The sequence below is a fragment of the Mauremys reevesii genome, linkage group 1 (assembly GCF_016161935.1).
Source record: "Mauremys reevesii isolate NIE-2019 linkage group 1, ASM1616193v1, whole genome shotgun sequence".
Lineage (NCBI taxonomy): Eukaryota > Metazoa > Chordata > Testudines > Geoemydidae > Mauremys > Mauremys reevesii.
In genome coordinates, this window is record NC_052623.1 from 243,463,868 (window position 1) to 243,490,567 (window position 26,700).

The 26,700-nt window shown below is 41.3% G+C and overlaps 1 protein-coding gene across 2 annotated transcripts in view; it reads right to left on the reverse strand.

Moving 5' to 3' along the window:
- LOC120384775 (solute carrier organic anion transporter family member 1B3-like) overlaps positions 1-26,700 on the reverse strand; it is a 45,820-nt gene that overhangs the window by 16,364 nt on the left and 2,756 nt on the right. The window contains exons 2-9 of one of the 2 annotated variants that reach the window (XM_039503822.1): positions 23,276-23,428; positions 20,428-20,569; positions 20,207-20,339; positions 12,812-12,936; positions 11,821-11,967; positions 10,617-10,715; positions 5,161-5,406; positions 2,779-2,943 (exon numbers count right to left, since the gene is read on the reverse strand). In XM_039503822.1, the coding sequence (XP_039359756.1) occupies positions 2,779-2,943; positions 5,161-5,406; positions 10,617-10,715; positions 11,821-11,967; positions 12,812-12,936; positions 20,207-20,339; positions 20,428-20,569; positions 23,276-23,404 (1,186 nt within the window). In that variant the 5' untranslated portion in view covers positions 23,405-23,428. The remainder of the gene's footprint in view (positions 1-2,778; positions 2,944-5,160; positions 5,407-10,616; positions 10,716-11,820; positions 11,968-12,811; positions 12,937-20,206; positions 20,340-20,427; positions 20,570-23,275; positions 23,429-26,700) is intronic. The other variant, XM_039503825.1, reaches the window with a different exon arrangement.

The window sequence follows — 26,700 nt, forward strand, 5'->3', positions numbered from 1 at the left end:
ACTTCATATTTTTAGTAAATGTTTTGTTTTGTTTGTGTGTTGGTCCACCTTCCTAATGATGAACTGAAGGTGCTTTTTCATTCTTGACTGGGCCGCAAGCTTCCTACTTCATTTAATGGAATGGTGTGTAAACATCTGGTGTCATCGTGATGTCAATAGTTTTGAATTCCCCTAAAGTTCAAAAATACCTTAAGTCACACAATTACACAGAAGGGATAGGGAACCACTACTATTTTTCAACTTAGAAAAGGGGTCAATCAATCTTTTAAAGGCTTTATTAGACATGTTGAAAACCAAAACCAAAGAATAGTAACAAACAAAAAGAGAACATACCAGCAATAACAGACAAGGGCAGTACCCTGTACAGAAACACCCCCTTCCTGCCTTGCCAAAACTTTAAGAATTTCAACGATACCAAGGACTAATGCTCTATAACAGTCCTTAGTTGCACTTAACTCTGCTGACAATAAAAAGTCTAAAAGCACAATGCAATACTTTCCCCATCAAAGCAAACACTCATAAGCTCGCTTAAAAAGTTTAAGTGTTCCAAATAGGCAAGGTTTCTAAAGAAGTGTGAATAGTGTAGACAAAAACATTGCTCAATGAGCACATAATGACTCAGTTGCCACCCTCCACAACACAAAGGTGAAAACCCAGTAGAGGTGCCCTGTTAATTGTCATTAATGTGTGCAATGTCACATGAATAAATGGCTAATGACTTCTGGCTACAGGGGAACAAAACTCTCACAAAGCTGTGTAGCCCTGTAAGTATGTACGAATGTTTCCTCATGTGCATATTCAGAAGCTATACAGGATGAATACGTGTCCCTTGGCACAGGCTGATGTCATCCTCTGCCTCTCTGCTGTGCCAAGATATAGCACATACAGCATCACTGATTTTCCTCTCTCATTGGGAACCAGGACCAGTAGTCACATGGGTGGAATCCAGCTTCCTGTACAGAGTTTTTAAACCAGACTTGTCCTGAGCTCACTCAGGGTGGAAACATTTCCCTTTATCTCACAAATGTTCTGAAGTATGCAGCAGGTGATGATTATATGAACAGTGTTTGCCACATTGGCATCCAGACAGCTGCAAAGGCAGCACCAATGAGCTTTCAGTTTACCAAACGTGCACTCCATGACCAGTCTGCAGCTACTTAGCTTGTAACTGAATTCCTGTTTTCCAGGGTCATTGATGTTGGGTACAGTTTCATGAGCCAAGCAGAAGCAGGTATACTACAATACAAGATGGCACAGACACACTGTATAGAACCACATTTCTGGGAAATAAAATCCCTTTTCCCCCCACTTCAAGTACAACCCTGATCTCCTCAGCACCCAGCATCCAGTGTTTCTCACATTTGTATTAATGAATCTGCCCTTGTGGTCTTCTAAGCCTTTCAGAATGATTGAATGGTAACCTTTTTGTGTCACATACTCAGTTGTGCCCCTTGTGTTGGGCAAAATATTGGGATCTGAGTGCCACCAATAGTCTCTGCACAGTTCGGAAGCCGCATCCTCTGAAATTCATATGTTATTTTTGGAACTTTTCTTATGGCAATCACTGGGTAAATTAATTGCCTCACAAATCTGCACAACAACCACCTTCACAGTGGACTTTCCAAACCTAGAGTGGTTTGCAACAGACCTATAGCTGTTTGGTGTTGCCAGCTTCCACTGGGCAATAACAACCCACTTCTGAATCGGTATGGTTTCCTTGAATGGAGTGTGCTAGAAGGGCTTTGCAAGCTCTTCACACAGTTCAGTGAAGGTCTGTTTCTTCATTCAGAAGTTTTCAAGCCACTACTAGTCATCCCAGGTTTCCAAACAATATAATTTCACCACAGTGTGCTAGTTCTCCTGCATCAGAAGTGACAGTCAACTAAAGAGCATACCATGACAACACTGGCATTCATCATATCTGTACCATATGAGCTGAATGAATTGTTATTAACCCTCAAAGTCAGCCATCTTCCATGTGTCAGAAAATGCTGGCCAAATTCCATCCAACATCTCACAGAGTGCATACTCCACTGCATACCCATTGGTCCGCAATAAGGAGCAGAAGTAGAACCAGATAATCATCCATTTGCTCCATGTTTTCCACACAGTTTTGTAGGGAATAACTGTGAAGGGCAACATGAGCAGGAAGGGCCATAGGCAAATGTGTGAAAGCAGAAGACCGTACCAACAAAACACAGCAAAGCAGTTCATAGAGTGTCTCCCTGTGATGCACAGAATCCTGGAATACTGTTCCTGAAACATTAAGCGCTAACATTAAGTACCTACAACGATAGTGTAGACACAGGTATATGTGTGTGCACAGCTGTATACTAGTGTCCAGCACAGTATGCATGTGTATGTGTATACGGGAAACACACACAAGTATGAACATGGTATGAACATAATCTAGTACTCAGATATGCACACAAGTATAGACATAGCCTGTAATACTCTGAGATGATGTCTCACATCTGCCACCTGGTGTGTCTGCTCCAAAGTTGCTCATGACAAAGCCACAATAGAGTCCTTAGCAATTCTATATATTCAAAGCTTCATGCAAATTTATCCTGGCAGACATCTATTACAATTTTGTCTCATGAAAAGGAAACAAAGAGAGACACATTACAGTCACCCTAACTGTCCACCACGGAATCAAGCTCTATGGTGATTTTGTATAATTCCATCACAGAAGGGGGACTCTTTTTCCCTTCAGAAAACTCACCATGCTCAATAAAATGTACATCAAAATACTTTCCCAAGCACTGTAACACTCACCTGTTACAAAGTTAGACTTAGATGCTGACTGACCATACTGTTGTTCCATGTATTTTGGTTTGTAAGTCAAGAAACCAATAAAGCTACTGAATTGTAACAGTGAACAACACAAAAATGTTACATAAATTCTATTACTCAATACTCTTTTCAGAGAGATAAAGAAACCTGAAAGAAACAACATACAATTTTATTTTTAAAAATGCTTGGCATAATTACTGGTAAATAATCTATGAGATTCAGAACCAGATCCTGCCCTCAGACACATAGGTGCTTATCCCACCGGCTTCAGTAGGATTTGCAGGTGAGTATCTGAGAGCAGATTCTGGTCCTCAATTAGAATATAGGCTGTGAAATTACAGTCGAAACCTCAGAAATGGTAATTCTAGAAACTTCAGTGGAGACATGCCAACTGAGGCCCCAGTCCACCAGTGAGCTCTACACAGAAGGGCTCTGGGGAAACTGAAGTCAATGGGGCAGCACACAGGCCAAAGGGACTGTCTGCTCACATGAATCTCACTGCAGGATCCAGACCAAAGTGATTTCTCCATGGTTCCGCTGTACCTTGTGTCGTGTCTTGCATTGGGAACTGTAGCCAATGATTTTAGTTTATTGTTCATTTATTGTGTGATGTTATGATTAACTAATATGTTATGTCATTTATCCGGGGTGGCCAACCTGAGCCTGAGAAGGAGCCAGAATTTACCAATGTACATTGCCAAAGAGCCACAGTAATACGTTAGCAGCCCCTCATCAGCTGCCCCCTCCTCCCGCCCACCGGCAGCCCTGCCGATCAGTGCCTCCCCTTCCCTCCTGATCAGGTGTTTTGTGGCATGCAGGAGGCTCTGGGGGAAAGGGGGAGGAGCGATGGAACATCAGGCTTAGGGGAGGGGATGGGAAAGGGTGGAGTGGGGGCAAGGCCTGTGGCAGAGCCAGGGGTTGAGCAGTGAGCACCCCCCGACACACTGGAAATTTGGTGCCTGTAGCTCCAGTCCCAGAATCGGTGCCTATACAAGGAGCCACATATTAACTTCTGAAGAGACGCATGTGGCTTCGGAGCCACAGGTTGGCCTCCCCATCATATATAATCATTGAATGCAGAATAGAGTTAAATTGTAGGATTATAGAAGTATAAAATAGATCAGTAGTTAGAAGGGATAATTACATAGTAGGTATCTAAGTAAGTAGGGCTTAAACACAAGGCCTACAGGTTGAGGCCTGTAAGATTTTAACTTAGCCATACTAGGCCAGAGACTTAAGAAATGCTTGACATAAGTAAGTGACCAAAGAATGACCCTATCCCCCCCACTAAATTACAGGAAAAGATATACCAATGGGTGATATTGTGAAAAATTAACAGAATACGTTTTTGCTTACAAGATATCCGGTAGTCACATTTTTCTAACACATGCTCTAACCACAGAGTGCACTACGTGCATAAATGCTAAAGAGGTATAGTTAGAATCACATTATAAAAATAGGGTGTCCAGATTAGGAAAACTGTGTTCGCTATGGGAAACTCCATCAGGAGCCATCCCTTTACTGATGATCAATTGGCAAGGCAGCCATTGGACCTTAAGAATATTGTTAAGGGTGTGTGAGTATAATGATTTTTTTTAACTTGTGTATAGGTCTTTATAAAAAAATTTATATGCTTAGGTAATCATAACTTTAATTGTAACTTTAACAAAGCTTGTAAAAGAGACTAGACCATGTATGTGTGAATATGCGTTTGGTCACTAACCATGGTCTTTACGTGTTCCTAGACACTCTAAATCTGAAGCAAGTAGCAGAGGTAACGTTCACTCTGTTGAATGTACAACTCTAGCCACCAGAGCCAAATCCACAGTGATGTAATACAACACTACTAAATTCACTTTAAATAAAATAAAAGACTACAGAACTGAACCAGAATAGAAGTTTAAAGATGGCACAATGTCATCTTTTTTCTTGCCTCTACCCTCCCACATTCCTACATTGAGCACAGTTCAGCCAGAATGGAAAAATCAGGTTTTATGTATTTTTCATTGCAGACAGTTGATTTCACATTTTCCATTAAATCTGTGATGATCATGAAAATAATACAGTCTGACTTGCTGGGAAAAGAACCTTCTGATTTTTTTAGGCTTACCCATCACTAATTTTAACACAGATTTTAGTTAATTCTGGTCACTCATTTTTCCTCAGTTACAGTTTATTTCTAGTGCAAACTTTAAAATGTAGATCCTGATTATGTAATTGATCCAATGCAGGTCAACCTTCATGGCCACCCAGAAACCCAATGACTTCAAATAATCGTGTGGGTGGGGGTGGGGAACTTGGGGTATTCCTGTGTTACATTGTACTGGTAGGTTTCCAGTTTGGCAGAACATATGGAACACTTGCCTTTTGAAATTACTGACCACTTGACTGGCTGATGATTTTCAGATTTGTGATGCCTGCTCTGGTCTCCTTTAATTTTGGAGAGATCAGATGAAATGTTGTCATTATTCTCTTCCTTCTGCTTTTTGAGACTCTTTGGCAGGAAACAGAATGGTATGGCAGCAATGAGATTAGTTATTCCAGCTATAATAAAACCAAGCCACCATGCACCTACCCACCGGGAGTCTTTTGGAGTTATGGTTATGCTACCTAGAATAAAATGAGACAAAAAATGAATTCATGAATTAATGAAGAAAAAAAGAGATACCCCCCTGTAATTGCTGGGAAATCTACATTATACACTGGAAGGAAACTCAGTATTTTCAATATTTAGTGAGATATATTGAAAGATGATATAAAGCAAGAAGGGCACCAGCAGTCATATAATATAAGAACATAAGAATGGCCATACTGCGTCAGACCAAAGGTCCATCAAGCCCAGTATTCTGTCCCCTGACAGTGGCCAATGGTAGCTGCCCCAAAGGGAATGAACAGCAGGTTATCATCAAGTGATCCATGCCCTGTCACCCAATCCCAGCTTCTGGCAAACAGAGGCTAGGGACACTATCCCTGCCCATCCTGGCTAATAGCCATTGATGCAGTGATGAGCTGCCAAAATCTTAACAACGGGTTCCCTATAAAAAGTTCTGATTTAACAACGGGTTCCCTATAAAAAGTTCTGATTTAAGGGATGTGCGACAGCATGTATTTTTTGTACCAATAGGGTTACCATACGTCCATATTTTCCCAGGAGGTGATTAAGAACCGAAAAGCCTGACATGTCCAGGAAAATACAGATGTATTTTAACCCTACCTAAAGTTCTTTTTTAAAAAGATGGGGCTGAACTAGAAATGAGCTCTGTTTCACATGTGTGGGTGGTGATCAGGGACAGTCTCAATTTTTGGGTCTTTTTCTTATATAGGCTCCTATTACCCCTCACCCCCGTCCCGATTTTTCACACTTGCTGTCTGGTCACTCTAGGGTGTGCACATGTGTGGGTCCCAGCTGCTCCCTGCCCCCCCCCTCATTGAAGCAGGTGTGCAGGGTTACTGCCCTGGGAACTGCAGGGCACCAGTGGACGTGGGGCTGGCTGCAGATAGGGGCGTGGGCAGGGCTAGCTGGAGGCAGGGAGTGACACGGGCTGGCTGTGGGCAGGTGATGCAGACGGGCGGGCTGCGGGCGGCTGTGGGCAGGGGGTGGCTGCGGGTGGCTGCGGGCAGAGGGCGGCTGGGAGTGGCTGTGGCAGGGGGTGGCTGTGGCAGGGAAGGCGGGGGAGGGGCGCAGACACTCACACGGCGGGGGGAGTTGGGAGCAGCAGGACGCAGCCGGGGACTCACCAGGCAGCAGCAGGAGCCCCAGGGCCAGAGGTCCAAAGAGCAGGAGCAGCAACAGGGCCAGGAGGCAGCTCACATGGCTCTCGCAGCGCAGCGCAGCGCCCCCCGGTGGCCGGGAGGAGGAATTACAGGCTTCCCAGGCAGAGCCCATCAAAGCTTCCCTCGCAGGGAAGCTAGTTAACAAGCGGTTCTAAAACCGCTTCTAAATTTAACAACGGGTTCGTGCGAACCGGTGCGAACGGGCTCCAGCTCACCCCTGCATTGATGGACCTATCTTCCATGAATCTATCTAGCTCCCTTTCAAACCGCGTTATAGTGTTGGCCTTGACAACACCCTCTGGCAAGGAGTTCCAGAGGTTGACAGTGCATTGCCTGAAAAAATACTTTCTTGTGTTTGTTTTAAACCTGCTACCAATTAATTTCATTTAGTGGCCCCTGGTTCTTGTATTATGAGGAGGAGTAAATAACACTTCCTTATTTACTTTCTCTAAACCACTCATGATTTTATAGACCTCTATCATATCCCCCCTTAGTCGCCTCTTTTCCAAGCGGAAAAGTCCCAGTTTTATTACTCTCTCCTCATACAGAAGCCGTTCTATACCCCTAATAATTTTTGTTGCCCTTTTCTGAATCTTTTCCAACTCCAATATATCTTTTTTGAGATGGGGCGACCACATCTGCACGCAGTATTCAAGGTGTTGGCGTACCATGAATTTATATAGAGGCAATATGATATTTTCTATCCCTTTCTTGATGATTCCCAACATTCTGTTCACTTTTCTGACTGCTGTTGCACATTGAGTGATTTCAGAGAACTATCCACAATGACTCCAAGATCTCTTTCTTGAGTGGTAACAGCTAATTTAGACCCCATCATTGTATATGTATAGTTAGGATTATGTTTTCCAATGTGCATTACTTTGCATTTATCAACATTAAATTTCATCTGCCATTTTGTTGCTTAGTCACCCAGTTTTGTGAGATCCTTTTGTAGCTCTTCGCAGTCTGCCAGGGACTTAACTATCTTGAATAGTTTTGTATCATCTGCAAATTTTGCCACCTCACTGTTTACCCCTTTTTCCAGATCGTTTATTAATATGTTGAATAGGATTGGTCCCAGTACAGACCCCTGGGGGATACTGCTATTTACCTCTCTACATTCTGAAAACTGACCATTTATTCCTACCCTTTGTTTCCTATCTTTTAACCAGTTACCAATCCATGAGGGAACCTTCCCTCCTATCCCATGACTGCTTATTTTGCTTAAGAGCCTTTGGTGAGGGACCTTGTCAAAGGCTTTCTGAAAATCTAAATACACTATATCAACTGGATCTCCTTTGTTCCCATGCTTGTCGACCCCCTGTAGTGGGGCAGCTACCCAGCTTTTAGAAAAAAGGAAACAGCCACAGCTGGGGCCACACCCCAATCAGGCCACAGCTGGCCCTATAAAAGGCTGTGGGCCAGGAGCTCAGACATTCTCTCTCTCTAGCTTGGAGAGAGATGGGTCTGGCTTCTTGGGAGCACAGCAGGGTACCTAGAATGGAGCAGGGCTGGGGAAAGGCCAGAGGAACTGGGGAGCTCTGGCCTGGAAAACCCCCAGGCTGCAGGCCTTGCTAAAGGCCAGAAAGGGTACTGGGGTTGCAGAGGTGCAGCCCAGGGTAGGCAAAGGCAGCAGGTCCAAACCCAGACTGCAGTCTGCCTCAGTGAGCAGGGGCTAGATGGTGACTGTCAGTAGCCACTGAGGCAAGGTTGGGATAGAGGGTTGGGGGTTCCCCTTGGTGGGGAGACCCAGAGAGTGGGGGTACTGCCACAGGGCAGCACCCAAGGTAAAGGGGCACCGGGGTCCAGGAGGTGGCCTGCAGCGGGCAAGCCACCGGCCGGCAGAGGGCACTCCAAGAGTGGAAAAGCTAATTCCCTGGATGACCAGCAGGAGGTGCCATGCCAGTGAGTCGTCGCTTTGCTACACCCCCTCAAAGAATTCTAGTAGATTGGTTAGGCATGATTTCCCTTTACAAAAACCATGTTGACTATTTCCCAACAAATGATATTCATCTATGTGTCTGACAATTTTGTTCTTTATGATAGTGTCAACCAATTTGCCCGGTACTGAAGTGAGGCTTACTGGCTTGTAGTTTCCAGGGTCACCTCTGGAGCCCTTTTAAAAATTTGGCATCACATTAGCTATCCTCCAGTCATTTGGTACAGAAGCTGATTTAAATGATAGGTTACAGATGACTATCTGTACAGATGAATGTCTTGGTTGGTGGTGTTTTTTACTTGCCTTCACACATTTGCTAACTTGTATGATTCAAGGCTACATGCCGCAGAACTTATGGTACTTTTGAGAACATGGGAATCTGAAATAGGTTTCAAGCAGAGTCACACACACACCCTGGATCTGCTAGGACACAGTACTTTTTACTTAACCTTTTCTCTTATAGGACCTTCCAGCAAAATGCTTAATCATGTGCTTAACTTTAAACACATAAGGAGTCCCATTGGCTTCAGTGAGATTTGTCACATACTTAAGTCCGTATTATGGAGAATGTGGAAGCGGCCTGCAGTATTTTTATGAATATCATATGTCCATCTATTTGTTGGATTGTTTATCTATTGTTTGCTATGTGACTACCAAAGAGTTAAGTCATGCAAGAGCTGGGTACACTGGGCTGAGGAACAAACAATGGCTTCAAATAAGCCCTACTGCCGGTACACAAATACAATAGAATTGTCAATTTCTATTAGGTTTTACCTCTACCTTGCTAAGGGTACTGCCTGGCTGGTGATTCCGTGTGTGTCTCAGTGTGTGTCTTGACAGGGTAGGAAAATCCAGGCAGGATATTTAAACAGAGCTTTATCACTGATAAAAGGACAGCCTCTGATAAGACAGTAAGAGACAGGGATTGATGGGTCTCCTAGCTTATCTCAACTTGCAAAGCAAGTGAGGGGGTGCCTGGCATAAGCAAGGCCTGCCTTAGCTTAGGTAAGGTACAGATGTATATAGTCTATTTACTGGTTTAAGATCTGTTTCTCTGAATGCCTTGGTTCTGAATCAACAATGCATTGCTTTAAGAAACTTGCTTGGTCAGTGTAATAACCACTTGTCCAAGTTCCTGAAGGAAAATCAGTACAAGGGTCCAAAACCCCAGTTGAACCTGCTAAGAAATCATGGTTCGTCCAAAAGGGACTGCAGCTGAAGGCCGGGTCTCATAGTGAGAGAATTGCATGATTCCATCCCAAAAAGAAGTGGAGGTAATGAAGCCCATCACCTGAGAGATTGCACTCTAGGAGACCAGGAGCAGTCATAGCTGTAGTTAACCCAGTGACCATGGCATATATGATCAACAGTTTGTTGGGATCGGGGCAAAATAAGCAAACACCTGTATGGGGGCACTGTAAACAGTCTCCTCCTGCAAGCATATGCTCAGATCTTAGGCTATTTAAAGATCACCAATGGGTGTTACATTTCAAATGCCTTCATTATCACTATTTATTTATATTACACATGCACAGATGTTTGCAATGGAAAAGAGTGAGCACACGTGTCTGTGTGTGAAAATTTGAATGCACACGAATGGACCCCCAATAGAAGCCCCTTCAAAAACATCACCTCGGATATTTTCTTTTTTGTTTAACCCTTCGTAAAATTTGAACTCAGTAATAGAGAGTAATATTAAACAATTAACATCTTATATGCTCAGCCAACATTTCAAATTAACCACCTAAAATGAAAAATGGATATGCTATCCAACCCCCATCAGTAAGGGCATGACTCAGCAAAGCATTCCGTGAGGGTGTGTAAGCACATACTTACATTTAAGCATGTTTAAATGCTTTATTGAATAGGCATGGATTTAAGCCTATACTCAAGTGCTTTCCTGAATTGGGCCTAAAATATTTCTCATACCTATGACTTTTAAATTATTTTTTCAGGGAAAACAGTTTGTTCTCACCTCACCTTGAAACAAACACATTTATTATTTACTAAAAGGCATGAAAATATTTGGCATATCCTGATATAAAGGACTGGCCATATTGATTATTATACAATAGTTTAATATAATCGGCTCTCAATTTTTCCTTACCTAGATCCACAAATCCAATATCCACATACAAGCTGGCACACAGCGATCCCAACAGGTAGCCGATTATTGGCCCGATCATTGCTACTGTGTGCAAACATGCTGAAAATATAATGAAGTAGACACTGGTAAATTTACAGACATGTGGCCCTATATGTTTTCCACCTACTTTTCTTATTCCTCTCCTAGAACCAGGATATTCCAGGAAGTGCAAAGACTAGCATCCTGCCATGTGAAAGAGGTTTTTTATTCTTCTCCTTTTTGGTGAAAAAGATCACCTTAGGCAGTATTAATGTATCATTTATTGATTTATTTAAATGTGTTTAGTGGCCATTCAAGACTACAAGAGCCAGATTAACTCCATTCACATAAAACTCAAATTCAAGTCTCACTGCAGGTAGAATGAACCAGGACTCAGTGGGTTAAGACAAAAACATTACAGGGAAATTTATACAACCTTGTCATTTTCTTTTGAAGGCAGCAATTGACTAGGAATGAAGGCTACCATTTTTCAAAAGAATCTAAGGACTTAGGCACCTAACTCACATAGGCTCCTTTGTAAATCACAGTCAAAATGGAGAGTAGAGCTGTGAGGGTAACTAATTCTTTGGTTAGGTGGTCAAAGAAAAGAAAAGAAAAGAAAAGAAAATTTTGAGACAACCCAAAATGAATTTTTTTAAAAATTTTCAGCACACTGAAAAAGTCACCAAAATTTCATTTCCAGTCAAATGAAATGTGGTGTTCAACCTGGAAAAAAATGTTCATTATTGAGGGAGTTTTTTTGCCTTTATAAAATGCTGTTAATAAAAGTGAATAAAATTTTGAAATGAAAAGTAATTTCAAATTGAAAAGCTGACATGTTTCATTTAGAAAAAGTCGCATCCAAATATTTTGACTTTTTCTGATTTTGTAATTTCTGTTTCTGTGGTTTTTTGAGGGAGGGGAGGTTGTTTGTTATTTTATTCGACCAAAACAATTTGGCAAATTCAACACAAATTGTTTCAGTGGATGCAAATCTGCATTTATCAGAGAGAAAAAAAAAGCTTTGTCAAAAGATTTTGCCTGGTGTTAATGGAGAGAGTTTTTTAAAAAATAAAATAAAATAAATAGGACTCTTTAGAGGAAGATGATCTACTTCTAAAGCTAAAGCAAATTTGATCCTGTCACTGTTTCTTCATAACCAGCCTTTTCATTCTCTTAAGATTACCTATGTAGAAAGGAGTATCTTCTTCTTTAGCAAAATCATCAAGGTAAGAAATTCCTAGCGGTGTTATTGGTGATTCCCCAACTCCACGTAACAAGTTGCCCAATAAGACATATATCCATATATATGATGCTGCTGCCTTTACACAATCTGTAAATAAGAGTAATTACTATCTTTACAGTAGAACAATAAACCTTGAGCCTGGCTAGAACTCCATTTAACACACTCTCTCATCTTGCTCAGTTGTTTTTCCTTACATAAGACTAAGACTCTGTCTAGGTTACCAAACTCATAAACCCCAAAATCATCAGCCCTCCCTTTAACAACACTTCCTGATAACAGTCACATGCTTGTCTACCAAAGATAGTAATGCAAGGATAATGGTCTGTATTGTTAGTGAAGAATGTTTAGAGAAAAATAAACAACAGATTAAAATTGTAATAGACATACTCTATGACATTTCATTTACACCTTCAACTATGTCCCCTGATCCAGGCTAGCAGTTGGCTCGTGGGTCCTAGAGTCCTTTTTCTCCTCCCATGCAGCATACAGCTGCAGATGCTCTATAGGTATATTCTAAACTGGTAGTGAGGTATATGAAGATCACAGAAATGCCAGTTAATTTCCAATTAACTCTAACACAGCTTGGGCTCTTAAATTTCCTTTGGGAATCAATTCTCCTCACAAATTACAGTATATGAGAAATTCCTTTAACGTCAATCTGAGGTACTTGTATCCGGAAGGGTGGAAGAAACTGGGCCCCAGTAGTTCAGATACTTCTGGATTGGTAGATGTGCTTGCTCTGAGTGAGATTTTCAAGGCTGCTGTATCACTGACGTGTCACTAACACCCGCCAAATAAGTTAAGGATTAAATGGGGTTTAGAATTGTACTGGCCCTCCACACTGGGGTGAATTGCCCCCTTGTGTGAAGACCGATTTATAAGTAGGTCAAAATTGTCACATTTAGATGTATTTTCAGTTACAATTCCTTACCTGAATCTGGTTGTTCTGATAAGGTTTCACTGACACCAGTTACATTTTGGTCCACTGAGCAGGGAGAGAGACTTGAAGTTGAGTTGACTGACAACACTGCATGCGATGCTGTTTCATACTTATAACTGAACACATACAACATTACATTTAGTAGTGATCTTTCTGGGCAGTTGAAGAAATACAGGGATATATTTTATCTCAGTACAGGGGGAGTGTTGTGACTGCTGTTTTGGCGAATAGAGAGAATGGGCATCTAACTGTCAGTGCACCGCATTCAAATTACATTTTCCAAAGTGTTAATTTAACAGTAAAAAGGAGGGTTAATTAAGTTTTTTTAAAAAGGGAGGGAAAGGGAGAAGAAATGAGGAAGCAGATATCAAAAACAACTATATGGCAGATATATCATTTTAAACTGGGAACTTAAAAGAAACATAAGAAATGTGAAAAGAACAGAAGTACTTGTGGCACCTTAGAAACTAACAAATTAATTTGAGCACAAGCTTTCATGGGCTAAAACCCACTTCATCAGATGCATGCAGTGGAAAATACAGTAGATATTGTATGTATATCTTCCTACTGTATTTATTTTCCACTGCATGCATCCAATGAAGTGGGTTTTAGCCCACGAAACCTTATGCTCAAATTAATTTGTTAGTTTCTAAGGTGCCACAAGGACTCCTCGTTGTTTTTGCTGATACAGACTAACGCGGCTACCACTCTGAAATAAGAAATGTGGACATTTAACTCAGGGTCCTTTGAAAATCCCACTCTTAGGATATGTCTATATGGAGAGTTAGTGCATGATAAGCTGGAGTGTAGATCTACAGTCCTCTAGCCTGCCACACGCTAACTGGCAATATGGACCTTGCTACTGTGCACTGAAAGTTCCATTGTGCAAACAGCAGTATGTCAAAGCATACTACAGAATGCTTTAGTGTGCAGTAGAAGGGTCCACATAGTGAGCTAATGCTACAGCGCTGTAGATTCACACCCAGTTTGTCGTGCACTAATTCTCCAGATAGACAAGCCCTTAGTTATTTCTTGTAACTACAGTCCTATAGTCTCTTTGAATTAAGTAATAGAAATGACAAGCTTGAGGCTACTGCAAAACAGCAGAAGAGTTAGAAAGACATTCTGCTGAACATAATTCTTTAGTTTTCTTTTTATAATCATAAACTTCTTGTGACAGATACGACAATTTCCTGCAATATCATGGACAAAACTTACTGAAGTAAGTTAAATGCTACTGAAGTAAGTTTAAGTATTTTAGGAGTTCATTTTATTAAGAATGCAAATAGAATGAGGAGTACTTGTGGCACCTTAGAGACTAACAAATTTATTTGAGCATAAGCTTTCATGGGCTAAAACCCACTTCATCGAATGCATGGAGTGGAAAATACAGTAGGAAGATATATATACACAGAGAACATGAAAAAATTGCCTTGCCATATCAACTGTAATGAGAGTAATCAATTAAGGTGGGCTATTATCAGCAGGAGAAAAAATATTTTGTAGTGATAATCAGGATGGCCCATTTCCAGCAGTTGACAAGAAGGTGTGAGCAACAGTAGGGGAAAAATAGCATGGGGAAATAGTTTTTACTTTGTGTAATGACCCATCCACTCCCAGTCTTTAGTCAAGCCTAATTTAATGGTGTCCAGTTTGCAATTCTGCAGTTTCTCATTGGACCCCCTACTCTGCTTGTGCTACATTGATGACATCTTCATCATCTGGACCCATGGAAAAGAAGCCCTTGAGGAATTCCACCATGATTTCAACAATTTCCATCCTACCATCAACCTCATCCTGGACCAGTCCACACAAGAGATCCACTTCCTGGACACCACAGTGCTAATAAGCGACAGTCACATAAACACCTTCCTATACTGGAAACCTACTGACCGCTATACTTACCTACATGCCTCCAGCTTCCATCCAGACCACACCACACGATCCATTGTCTACAGCCAAGCTCTAAGATACAACCACATTTGCTCCAACTCCTCAGACAGAGACAAACACCTACAAGATCTCTATCAATACCCACCTGCTGAAGTGAAGAAACAGATTGACAGATCCAGAAGAGTACCCAGAAGCCACCTACTACAGGACAGGCCCAACAAAGAAAGTAACAGAACGCCACTAGCCATCACCTTCAGACCCCAACTAAAACCTCTCCAGCGCATCATCAAGGATCTACAACGTATCCTGAAGGACGATCCCTCACTCTCACAGATCTTGGGAGACAAGCCAGTCCTTGCTTACAGACCGCCCCCCAACCTGAAGCAAATACGCACCAGCAATCACACAACAAAAACACTAACCCAGGAACCTATCCTTGCAACAAAGCCCATTGCCAACTCTGCCCACATATCTATTCAGGGGACACCATCATAGGACTATAAGGTGGATAGAAAGCTGGCTAGATTGTCAGGCTCAATGGGCAGTGATCAATGGCTCCATGTCTAGTTGGCAGCCAGTATCAAGCAGAGTGCCCCAAGGGTCGGTCCTGGGGCTGTTTTTGTTCAATATCTTCATTAATGATCTGGAGAATGGTGTGGACTGCACTCTCAGCAAGTTTGCAGATGACACTAAACTGCGAGGAGTGGTAGATACACTGGAGGGTAGGGATAGGATACAAAGGGACCTAGAGGATTGGGCTAAAAGAAATCTGATGAGGTTCAACAAGGACAAGTGCAGAGTCCTGCATTTAGGATGGAAGAATTCCATGCACTGCTACAGATTAGGGACCGAGTGGCTAGGCAGCAGTTCTGCAGAAAAGGACCTAGGGGTTACAGTGGACGAGAAGCTGGATATGAGTCAACAGTGTGCCCTTGTTGCCAAGAAGGGTAACGGCATTTGGGACTGTATAAGTAGGGGCATTGCCAGCAGATCGAGGGACATTACATTCCCCTCTATTCAACATTGGTGAGGCCTCATCTGGAGTACTGTGTCCAGTTTTGGGTCCCACACTACAAGAAGGATGTGGAAAAATTGGAAAGAGTCCAGCGGAGGGCAACAAAAATGATTAGGGGGCTGGAGCACATGACTTATGAGGAGAGGCTGAGGGAACTGGGATTGTTTAGTCTGCAGAAGAGAAGAATGAGGGGGGATCTGATAGCTGCTTTCAACTACCTGAAAGGGGGTTCCAAAGAGGATGGATCTAGACTTTTCTCAGTGGTACCAGGTGACAGAACAAGGAATAATGGTCTCAAGTTGCAGTGGGGGAGGTTTAGGTTGGATATTAGGAAAAACTTTTTCATTGGGAGGGTGGTGAAGCACTGGAATGGGTTACCTAGGGAGGTGATGGAATCTCCTTCCTTAAGGTCAGGCTTGACAAAGCTCTGGCTGGGATGATTTAGTTGGGAATTGGCCCTGCTTTGAGCAGGGGGTTGGACTAGATGACCTCCTGAGGTCCCTTCCAACCCTGATATTCTATGATTCTATGACCTAATCACATCAGCCACACTATCAGAGGCTCGTTCACCTGCACATCTACCAATGTGATAAATGCAATCATGTGCCAGCAATGCCCCCTGCCATGTACATTGGCCAAACTGGACAGTCTCTATGCAAAAGAATAAATCAACACAAATCAGACGTCGAAAATTATAACATTCAAAAACCAGTCAGCGAACACTTCAACCTCCCTGATCTCTCAATTACAGATCTCAAAATCGCAATACTCCAATAAAAAAACTTCAAAAACAGACTCCAACGAGAAGCTGCAGAATTGGAATTAATTTGCAAACTGGACACCATTAAATTAGGCTTGACTAAAGACTGGGAGTGGATGGGTCATTACACAAAGTAAAAACTATTTCCCCATGCTATTTTCCCCCCCTACTGTTGCTCACACCTTCTTGTCAACAGCTGGAAATGGGCCATCCTGATTATCACTACAAAAGTTTTTTTTTCTCCTGCTGATAATAGCTCACCTTAACTGATTACTCTCATTACAGTTGGTATGGCAACACCCATTTTTTCATGTTCTCTGTGTATATATCTTCCTACTGGGTTTTCCACTGCATGTATCCGATGAAGTGGGCTGTAGCCCACAAAAGCTTATGCCCAAATACATTTGTTAGTCTCTAAGGTGCCACAAGTACTCCTGTTCTTTTTGCTGATACAGACTAACACGGCTACCACTCTGAAAGAATGCAAATGTTTATGTATTACTGTGGAATTGTATGTAACTTCTTTAAGAGGGAGACAGGACTAATGTAAACCTGGGAAGCGGCATGAGCATTAACAGGCCAAACAAGACTGAACTTTCAGTTGAGTGAGTTTCCTAGGGAATACTTGGCAGGAGGGGAATGTAAATTACCCACCTTAGGAATCATCCTTTTGAATCATCCTGTACCTTGAGGAGAAACCCATTATCTGGCTGATTTTCTATTCATAGTCTCTTCAAAGACCCAAACTGGATAAAGGAGTGACACACAGATTCATGGGTATTCTTGTTCCAAGACAAAGCAGTTATGAACTTGTAACCCCAGAAAACTCCCTTAGTGGGAATTGAAGGAATATTCATCTGCCACAGTTGGGGTGATCTCTGGTAAACTAATCAATATGCATGTCAGTTCTTTTATTGTGTAAATATGTTTTCTCTGTAATACTTTTAGCATAAAAATAAAATGTGCTTGCTTAGGAAGAGCTATGTGGTAACTGGGCAATCACACTGTTTATAGCCTCTGAAGAAAAAGCAAAGGAAACCTGCTAGGCAGTCTCCTTTTCTGGGGATACACAGTGTAGGCAGGAAGTATGTAGCCTGAAAATCTTCCAGTCATGAGGTAGAGAGACACATACCTCTGCCTGAAAGAAGTAACATCTGGGGAACTGGAAACTTGTGAGTGGGCGCCCTTGCTGGACCATATAGAGGGAATACAGGTGCAGTTGCCTTGAACTGTGACACCCATAAAAGATTCTATAGTATTGAATATAGGAATAGAAATGTGTTACATTGTAGATTTGTCACTGAATCAAAACTTCTGCTAGAAGCAATGTGATGGGTAGATAAAGCAGTGCTTCTCTAAACAAAGAGAAATTAGTGTCACTAGACTTGAGGATTTTTAGTGGTAAGAGCACCCTGAACAGAACTTTTGGCCCAGTTCTGCAAACACTCACCTGAAAAGTCTCACTGAAGCCACTGTATGAGTAATGACTATTTGCTCAAGTAGGGGTGTGCAGGATCAGCCCTTAGTCTGTATGGCCTAATACTATAAGCTATTAATTAGACTCCTCCTTTAAAGTGCTGGATTTCTTCAACTCCCATTTCTGCAGGGCATCTTCACCGGTGAAATTTGGAACCTTATATGGGTGATCCCTATATCACAGTTTCCAGGTAAGTACACATGTATTCCCTCTTCCTGGTCCACCACTGGGGGGGGGGGCAGGGATAGCTCAGTGGTTTGAGCATTAGCCTGCTAAATCCAGGGTTGTGAATTCAATCCTTGAGGGGGCCACTTAGGGATCTGGGGCAAAAATTGGTCCTGCTAGTGAAGGCAGGGGGCTGGACTCAATGACCTTTCAAGATCCCTTCCAGTTCTAGGAGATTGGTATATCTCCAATTATTACCTTTATTTCACACACTAGGCTCCCAGCTCCTCAGTCATCACTTCTCCAGGGCTGAAACCCACATCTCTCTCCCTCCTGAACAGGGTGTTGAGGCTGAGCTACTGATTCCTGATTTACACTGATATCCCCAACAAGACAGACTTTCTAAAAGGCCAGTGTCTGCAATTTGCTTTCTCTCCAGAGGCTATGGCAAGTGTATTGCCAATAGTCATAAGTTACCACACAGCACTTTCTAAGCAAGCACCTTTATTCTTAAGGTGAAAGAATTACAGAGAAAACACATTCAAACAATAAAAGAATCTACACGCAGAGGTCACACACGCACCCCACTCCAACTTAGGTTTCTGGTAAGTGTCAGTGCTTCAAAACCCAAAACTAGGTTTCCCCCATGGTTACCATTTCATAACCGTTTCAGATTCAGAACCAGAACCAAGACTGGACTGATCAGCCAGTTTCTTTATATAGCTCAGGCCTTTGATCTCCAATCTCCCGGAACAGGTAATCAGCAGACAATGACACTCTCCTCAAGATGTGGCTTTGAAAGGCTGTTTTTTCACATAACTAGAGGCATGGAATTTGCATTAATATTAGGTATTCCCCAGGAAATCCATTTCACATTTATTGTCCCAAAAGTCCATTCTTGTCTGGCACATTTTCAGTATAATCCTTTGAACTCCCAGGCCTCATATCACATCTTCCTCCTAGAGAGTTTATGCACAATCCTGAACCACAATAATACATAAACTTTGCATTTAATACAGTGGACCTCAAAGATACTTAAACTTAAATCAATAAGGCTTTCCCCTAGGATATTTCAGGGAATTCCCATATTTTTCACACTCTACTTTTCCATTTTACCAGCATTCAAATGACTGTGAGCAATTATTGAAAACTAGAGTTAGTGCTGCTGCAGAGACTCCATCATGTTGTACATTAAGGATGTTGGACAATGTAGTCAAACATGCTCTTGGAGTAGAATGCATATTTTTGATTTTTTTGGATTAAGGCCCCAATATAGCAGTGAAACACTTTAATCACGGGAGTAGTTCCACTGACTTCCGTTGGATTACTCCCACGCTTCAAGTTTCACACAAGCTTAAGTGCTTTCTTGAAATGGAGCCTCAGGGTCCTGTTCATAACTACAAAAATACCCAGTTACAGAAATCATATGAAAGAATTTTATAATATAATTATTCTACTGAAATTGCTGTGATTCATCATACTTTAACCTTCCATGCAATAACCCTGTTTAAGGCCAGACTCTACCATCCTTCCTCACACTGAGCAATATCTCATTTCTTCAATAGTCCCAGCGATTTCCTTAGACTTTTCCCTTAGAGTTAGCCATAGTAATGTCCTGAAAAGCAGCATAATGCACACTAGGGCTGATGAAAAAATTTCTGTCAAAATTTATTTTTGGTGGAAAATTTTGATTTTCAGGGACTATAAATTCACATGGAAAGCGTCCGCTTTTTACAGAAAATGTCTACTTTTCCTCAAAAGTCTACAAACCAACCAAACCAAAATATTTCTAGCTGAAAATGGAAACATTTTGATGGCTCTGATTTATAAATTTTTTTTTGATATTTTGGACCAGAGGAAAGGAATTCCCACCAGTTCTAAAGCGTGCTAATGTATCTGTGGAGTTGCCTGACTTGTAAATTAATTCTGATATCCATTTAGGTCAGCCCTAAATATTAATTTATTCTTAGGCCCTTTGAAACCTTAAAAATACAATGGTGTTCGTTTGACAAAATGGAGAAAGTGGTATAGAATCCCATTACTATGGTACCTAAATTAGCCTTACTGAGTACTTACTATCCCATGAAGAAATGAGGCATTGCTGTTAAAATACTTCCAGCTGACATAATACAACACCCCAAAGCGATGATTTTTGGTCTATGAAATTTGGCTCCAAAATAACTTACAAATGCCAGCACCAGTAAATTACCTAAAAAAGCAAAGAAAACATTACTAGTAGATGCTGTTCATTGTATTTGCCCTGAGTAATTTACTGTATGTTACAGAATACCAATTACCCATCTCAAAACTTCCATCAATTAAGCCAGCTACAGAGGAGGGAATATCAAATCTTCTTTCTATCTGAGTGATGGAACTTTTCATAACTGTTCCAGATAATGTTTTGCACAAGTAGCTGAATGACAAAGCAAGGAGAAACACCTGAGGAAAGATCAAGACAGAAGGTGGGAGGTAAGGGAGGAGAAATTGATAATATAGAAACCAAGAGAGCTTAAATCTATAGAACAATCTGTATGAATTAAATCTTAATTTAATTAACTTTATTAATCAAACTCCAATAGGAAAAATATGATTTTTCTAACCCAATATGGGGCCTTGATCCTGCAAGAAGCTCCCCCTGGTTTTTCAGAAGTGTTTTCTTCCCATTCTGGTCTCACTGTGATCTACAGAAGTCATGTGCACGGGACAACCCAAAGCAGCAATTAACTTTGTTTGTGCTTAGGGATGGCATTGCCAGCTTCAGCATCCAGAAAGCACGGCCTCCTTCGCTTTGCTGGTCAAAGGCTCCCCAGAATAGAATTTGTGCTTCTGAACCAAAACACCATGGATTACAGAATCTGTAGACAGCAACCAACTCAGTAGGTACAGCTTACCCTACTGAAACCTAACATCAATTTTCAAGCTATCCACAACACTGAGACCAGTTGTGTACAGAAGAAACCTTGAGGCCTCAAGGTGCTACCAGAATACAAATAATTAACAAGAATAAGAGCTCTGGTCAGGGGCCACTTGCTGAAACTAGTGCAAACTGTAAATGAGTTTTAGCTTCAATTCACTTATTACTTTTTTTAAGCCAGTTTGTCCATCCCCAGGTTAGAAGTCATGTTGGTATTACAACATAGGGCTTAGCCACAAACTTCACAATATCCCTCTTTTTGGAGGTCTTGTACATATTCTTTGGCAATCTCATCCCCGTTTGGATGAAGTTTGAAGTATTTGGATTGTATTCGTGTTGTACCCCTTTGCAAAGGAAATGTTCGTATTTGACTTTTTAATAGGCTTAAAACAAGAGCATTTGAATACACACTTTGCTTTGATACACAAACTCTATTTAGTATCGCAATGATTGCAAACAAAGCCATGCTTATGAAGACAAGACAGTCTAGGAGTGCTTAAATATTATCCAGATATTTCAACATAACAGCTTTTTACTGAATCCCAAACAAATAAACTTGTTGCCCTAAGGGTAAAAGTTAAAATAGCTTATTTAACTTGACAGTAGATAAGTGAACAAATTAAAATGGGGTTTGAACTTTATGATGCTATTTACTGCAACAGATGACAAGCAAAGCAAATCCTAAGAGAAAATGTTTTTAAAAGGAGCTGGATGCTGGTTTTGCCTAGAAATTTGACTGAAAAATCTCACACAAGCAGGCTTTAGTCTAAGAATTTTCATATTTACTGGGTCCAACAATTCTGAGATTTTTTTGAGGGGGGCATTATTTTTAGTAGTTTTACATCTGGTCCTGAATGAAGCCATGAAATGCAAATAAGCATGAAAGTAGGAACTAAAAAGTTAATTGAACTGTTTTAAACCTCACCACACAAGCAAGAAGTTAGCAGAACTGTTTTGAACCCCCACCCCAAAAAAAATTGACTCCAAAGTCCGATAGGAAGATAAGGTGATTCTCATTGTAACTGAAAAATTTGTGCTCACCCCTAACATTAAAGTTAGTGTGTCCATCAAATTCTAGTTTCTATAAAATTCTGTGCCACACTCACCACTGGGATAAGTGGGTACAAACTCACTGACTTCCATGCCTTCTTATGCCAGTGGTGAAGTTGATCCAATGAGACTCCCAGGGATATGAGAGATTTGAAAGCAGTTCAACTACTACTGGAGATATATAAGGGTGGCAAAATTGGTTCAGCTCAAATAAGGAATATGCTAACCTTTGCCCCCAACTTGAACCAAGCCATTTTGAATATTTGAAAAAGTTGGATTCACTTATTTTTATAATTCTATTACAGGTCTCTGATCAGATCAAATTCATCCCTGGTTGCAGCTCCATTGACTTTAATGGAGTTACACCAGGTATAAATTTGGCCCAAGGGTCTAGCCTGAGCAGAAGTCAAACACATCATCATACCACAAAAAATGCTGATTTCATGGTACTTCCAGCTTAATCAGAAGTGGTAAATATTTTATGCCTCTACCAAGAAAGCAAAATTCTCATTAGTTTTCCAGCCCTATTTAGTCAAGACTTTAAATAATTTAAGTGAGGCAGTGTGGTCTAGGGGATACAGCATCAGACAAGGACTCAGAAGATCTGGGTTCTAGTTCTGGTTATGCCACTCTGCTGGGTGACCTTGGGCAAGTCATTTCACCTCCCTGTGCCTCAGTTTCCCCTACTGTAAAATGAGGATAATGATAATTACTTCCTTTATAAAGTGCTTTGACATCTGTGAATAAGAGCTAAGTATTATTATTTTCCTGACACCTTGAGTGTTTGGACAAACCAACTTTTTGAACTTTGCCTATCAGGACAAGGACTCAGTAGACCCAGTTCAATTCCCGGCTTTGCCACTGCTCTGCTGGGTGACTGTGGGCAAATCACATCCCTCCCGGTGCTTCAATTTCCACATCTGTAAAATGGGGATAAAGATGCTGACCTCCTTCATGGAGCACATTGAGCTCTACAGATGAAAAACTCTATAAAAGAGCCATACATTATTATTATTGGCTTGTATATTTTTTAAATAAAACTCCTAATATTCTTGTATTAATTGGGTGGAAAAAAATAGAGGGACAAGAACCATGCCTGCTTATATACCTTGAAGAAGAACACACATATTATCAATGCTCAACAAATAACAACAGTAACGAATAATAGTAATCCACTGAACCTTCAAGCCAGTGCAACAGGAAGTTTTCTTTTTGACAGGTACATGTTTGATTGCTCCATCTTCCAACGTCTGGGTAGGCTCCACTTCCAGGTTTGAGTGATTAACATTTGAATCAGTTTCCACTCTCATGGTTTCTTATCTTGAATTGATTATCTGTTTTGTACAAGAAAACATGAGACAATTATCATAAATCCAGGGCTTCTTCCACAGAAATACTGAAATAGAAATCTGTAATTAACTTTCACCTAAAAAGATTTACACCATAGCTAACATTTTTCACAGTGGTCACTATTGTTTCCGAATAGAGACAACTTGCACCTAATTTTCAGATGTACTGAAAATCTGCATTTCCCACTAGAACAGATACTCTGGAGATGGTATCCCAGTAGATAATTCCACTGGCACTTTAGGGCCTCAGCAATGCTAAAAATCTGGCATGTGTTGGGCACCCAAAATTAGTGAATACTTACAAAAATGTGGCTGAACGTTTATAGAACTAAAGGGGGCTGGGGGAGAGCTTATGTACTAAGATTTTATGAATACCACAAAATAAAGAACATTGCAAGTTGGGTTTTATTTATGTCCTGGACCCCAAAAATGATCACTGTGAAAGTGGAAGAGGAGATGTTGTAATAGGAAAGGAAAGAGATGGGGAGGATAAACACAACAAAGGGACAAGCAAAGGGTTTGGTAAAGAAGACACAGAGCAGTGCTCTCACAACAGACAAGCATCTCTATAATATATAACAAAAAGTACTGGGGGCACTGAAAATTAAGTCCATATGGGAAAAGAAAACATAGGCTAAAAGTGTTATAAGGAGACCTTTTGAAACTGATGGCAAAAGTGAAAGCCACCAACATCTAAGTGGCATCAACTGGAAGCAAGCTTTTAAGTCTCAAGCAAGAAAAGGGTGAGTCACAGCAAACACTGAACAGCGGGCATGTTTACTGAAACATCAGCTACAAACACTGTACCCACTACACTAGAGTTGTACTTGTAGGAAATTACAAGAGAAAGTGACTGGATTTCACACAAGGTCAAAGTAGGCCATGGTTATGTAATTCTGAGATAGCTGTGCATGCTGTGTGCTCAATGAGGCACAAGGCTTGGTACATTCTTTGCTGGAATGTAAATAACCAGGATTGCACAAGTCCAGTAACAACATGAAAAGGTAGTGGGCTTATCCTGTGTTCCAATTCCAATATCTAATGAATTCAAGACTTCACATTAATTTGGCAAGGGGAATTGCATTAAAAATCAGTAGCTTACTGAAGGAAATATTTCTTTATAGAAGGTTACAGTGGTGCTTCTCAGGACACCCAGGGTGGAGAGTCACCTTGTTACCATCTGTTCCCTAACACAACCAGCCTGTCACCCACTCATGTGCTGTGCTCTGGGCTACATCAGCCCTGTCTTTGCCTTGCAGGTTGACAACAGATTAACCCCAGCCCCCAAGGCCCTTGAAAGTGTCCCACTGCAGTATTCAGCCCCTGATCACTGGATACTCACAGAAATCCCAGATCCTCTGGTCCTAAAGGAAGAGTGTACCACAGTTTACCATGCTTACCTTGCACCCCTTCACCCTGCTCCTGTAATGCTCTCAGCACTTGACATCAATTATTAAAACTGAAGGAAATGTATTTAGAAAAAAATTGAGATTCAAATAAAAACCTGTGTGAGAGGTGGAAACAAATGGTAACAGAAACCATCACCACAACATGCATTCTAAAGCCCAAAGGTAACTAACAAGTTATCCTCCTGTCTAAAGAAGTTTATCTCACCCAAAGTTCTCTCCAGCATTTCCAGCCACGCCTGATTGAGATCCCTTTTCACTAAGCAAACTCATTGTCAGTTTGCTTCCTAGGTGAAGGATACCAGGGTGTCTCTTTGCATCCTCAAATATACCAGAACTGACCTTTGAGGTTTACCTCAAGCTAGCCCCCTCTGTTTACCTCTCCTTGTCAGTTTCCTTCTTAAGTCTCCACCTGTTCTCCATCTGCTTTTGACTTAGAATGCTAATAGACTCCTATTGTATGACATACAATACACAATGGTCCCCCCTGGAGATAAGTGTCTCCCACCCCCTTTCTGGGGAGGAGTCTCAAAACATGCTACCTTTGAGTGAGCTGTTTTTAACTACAGACCTAGAGAACAATTTTTAGTGTACATAAATAACTCCTCACACGTTCTCCATACATACATCTCACAATGGTTTTGATGACTAGTGTGAAACAGGCTTGCATTAGAGATCTTACATGACATTCTTTTGGTGGATCCAGGGGATCCCTGTACCCCTATATGTCCAGAGTCCTCTGCCAATTGGCATCCAGAGGTTCTTAGGTCACACTTACATATGGACTTAGTAGTACAAAATTGTTATTTAGACTAAAATGCAGGGGTAAACATTTCTGTCCCTAATATACAGCCTGAGTAACTGGAATTTGGGCTGGGGAATTCTGTAGAGGCTGGAAGAAAAGAATCCTTCTTCCAAGCCTCTTCATAGCCTCCTGGCTGCAGCAGGTGCACATGCATATACACCCACACTCCCCATTTGCAGAGGAAATGGCCAGCGGATCTACATGGTCATGGATCTGCTTGGCAATTAGTCTGATCTTCCTCTAGCCCAGCATACCACCAAAGCCCCATTCTGCACTGGTGTGCAGGTAATCCTTAAAAACAGTATTCTGCAGACATGTTCTGACTCCTTCCACTACCTGTTCATAGAATCACATGAGTTCTGCTGCAGATCACTGAGCATGCTGCAGCTTTGGAGGAGAGGGCAAGATTTCCCCCTCCTTAAAACAATAGAATTGTTTATTGTTGATTAAAGATTTAGATGGATTAGGTTTTATTTGTTTTTATTGCGATGCAATGCACATATTCCATTTTGTGTTCTCTGCTGTGTTGTATATTTTAGAGCTCAGTGACTAATAAAAACTATATGGGAATATTTTATTCCACAAAAATTAGTGGAAGTCATATATATTTGCAAATCATAAACCTTATTTAAAGAAAGAAAACAATTGCTGGCATATACTACTCCAATTGGAAAATAGAAGAAGGCCCTGACCTGTAATTGGCTCCATGAAGGAATGCCCATATGCTGTTACCGAGCTCCATAAAACAGTGAATCCCTTGAAACAAACAAGTTCCAAAGTGCTTTTTTTCGATAGAACAAGGAGATTGGAGTATTAGAACTAATAGTCTCAAGCCAGAACACAAAAATCATACAGTACCAAAATCAACTTGCTTCCCTCTTCCTGGTACCCTTGAGAGTTGAGGATGAAAGAAAGAAAAAGCGTAGAGATCAACAATTCCAACAGTGCAGCTGGAACAGATTTGTGAAAGTTGGCTGAACTTTCCCTCCCTTGGGGAAAAGCCAGTAGCATTTGCAAGTATCTCTGCCCTGGGTCATACCACAGAG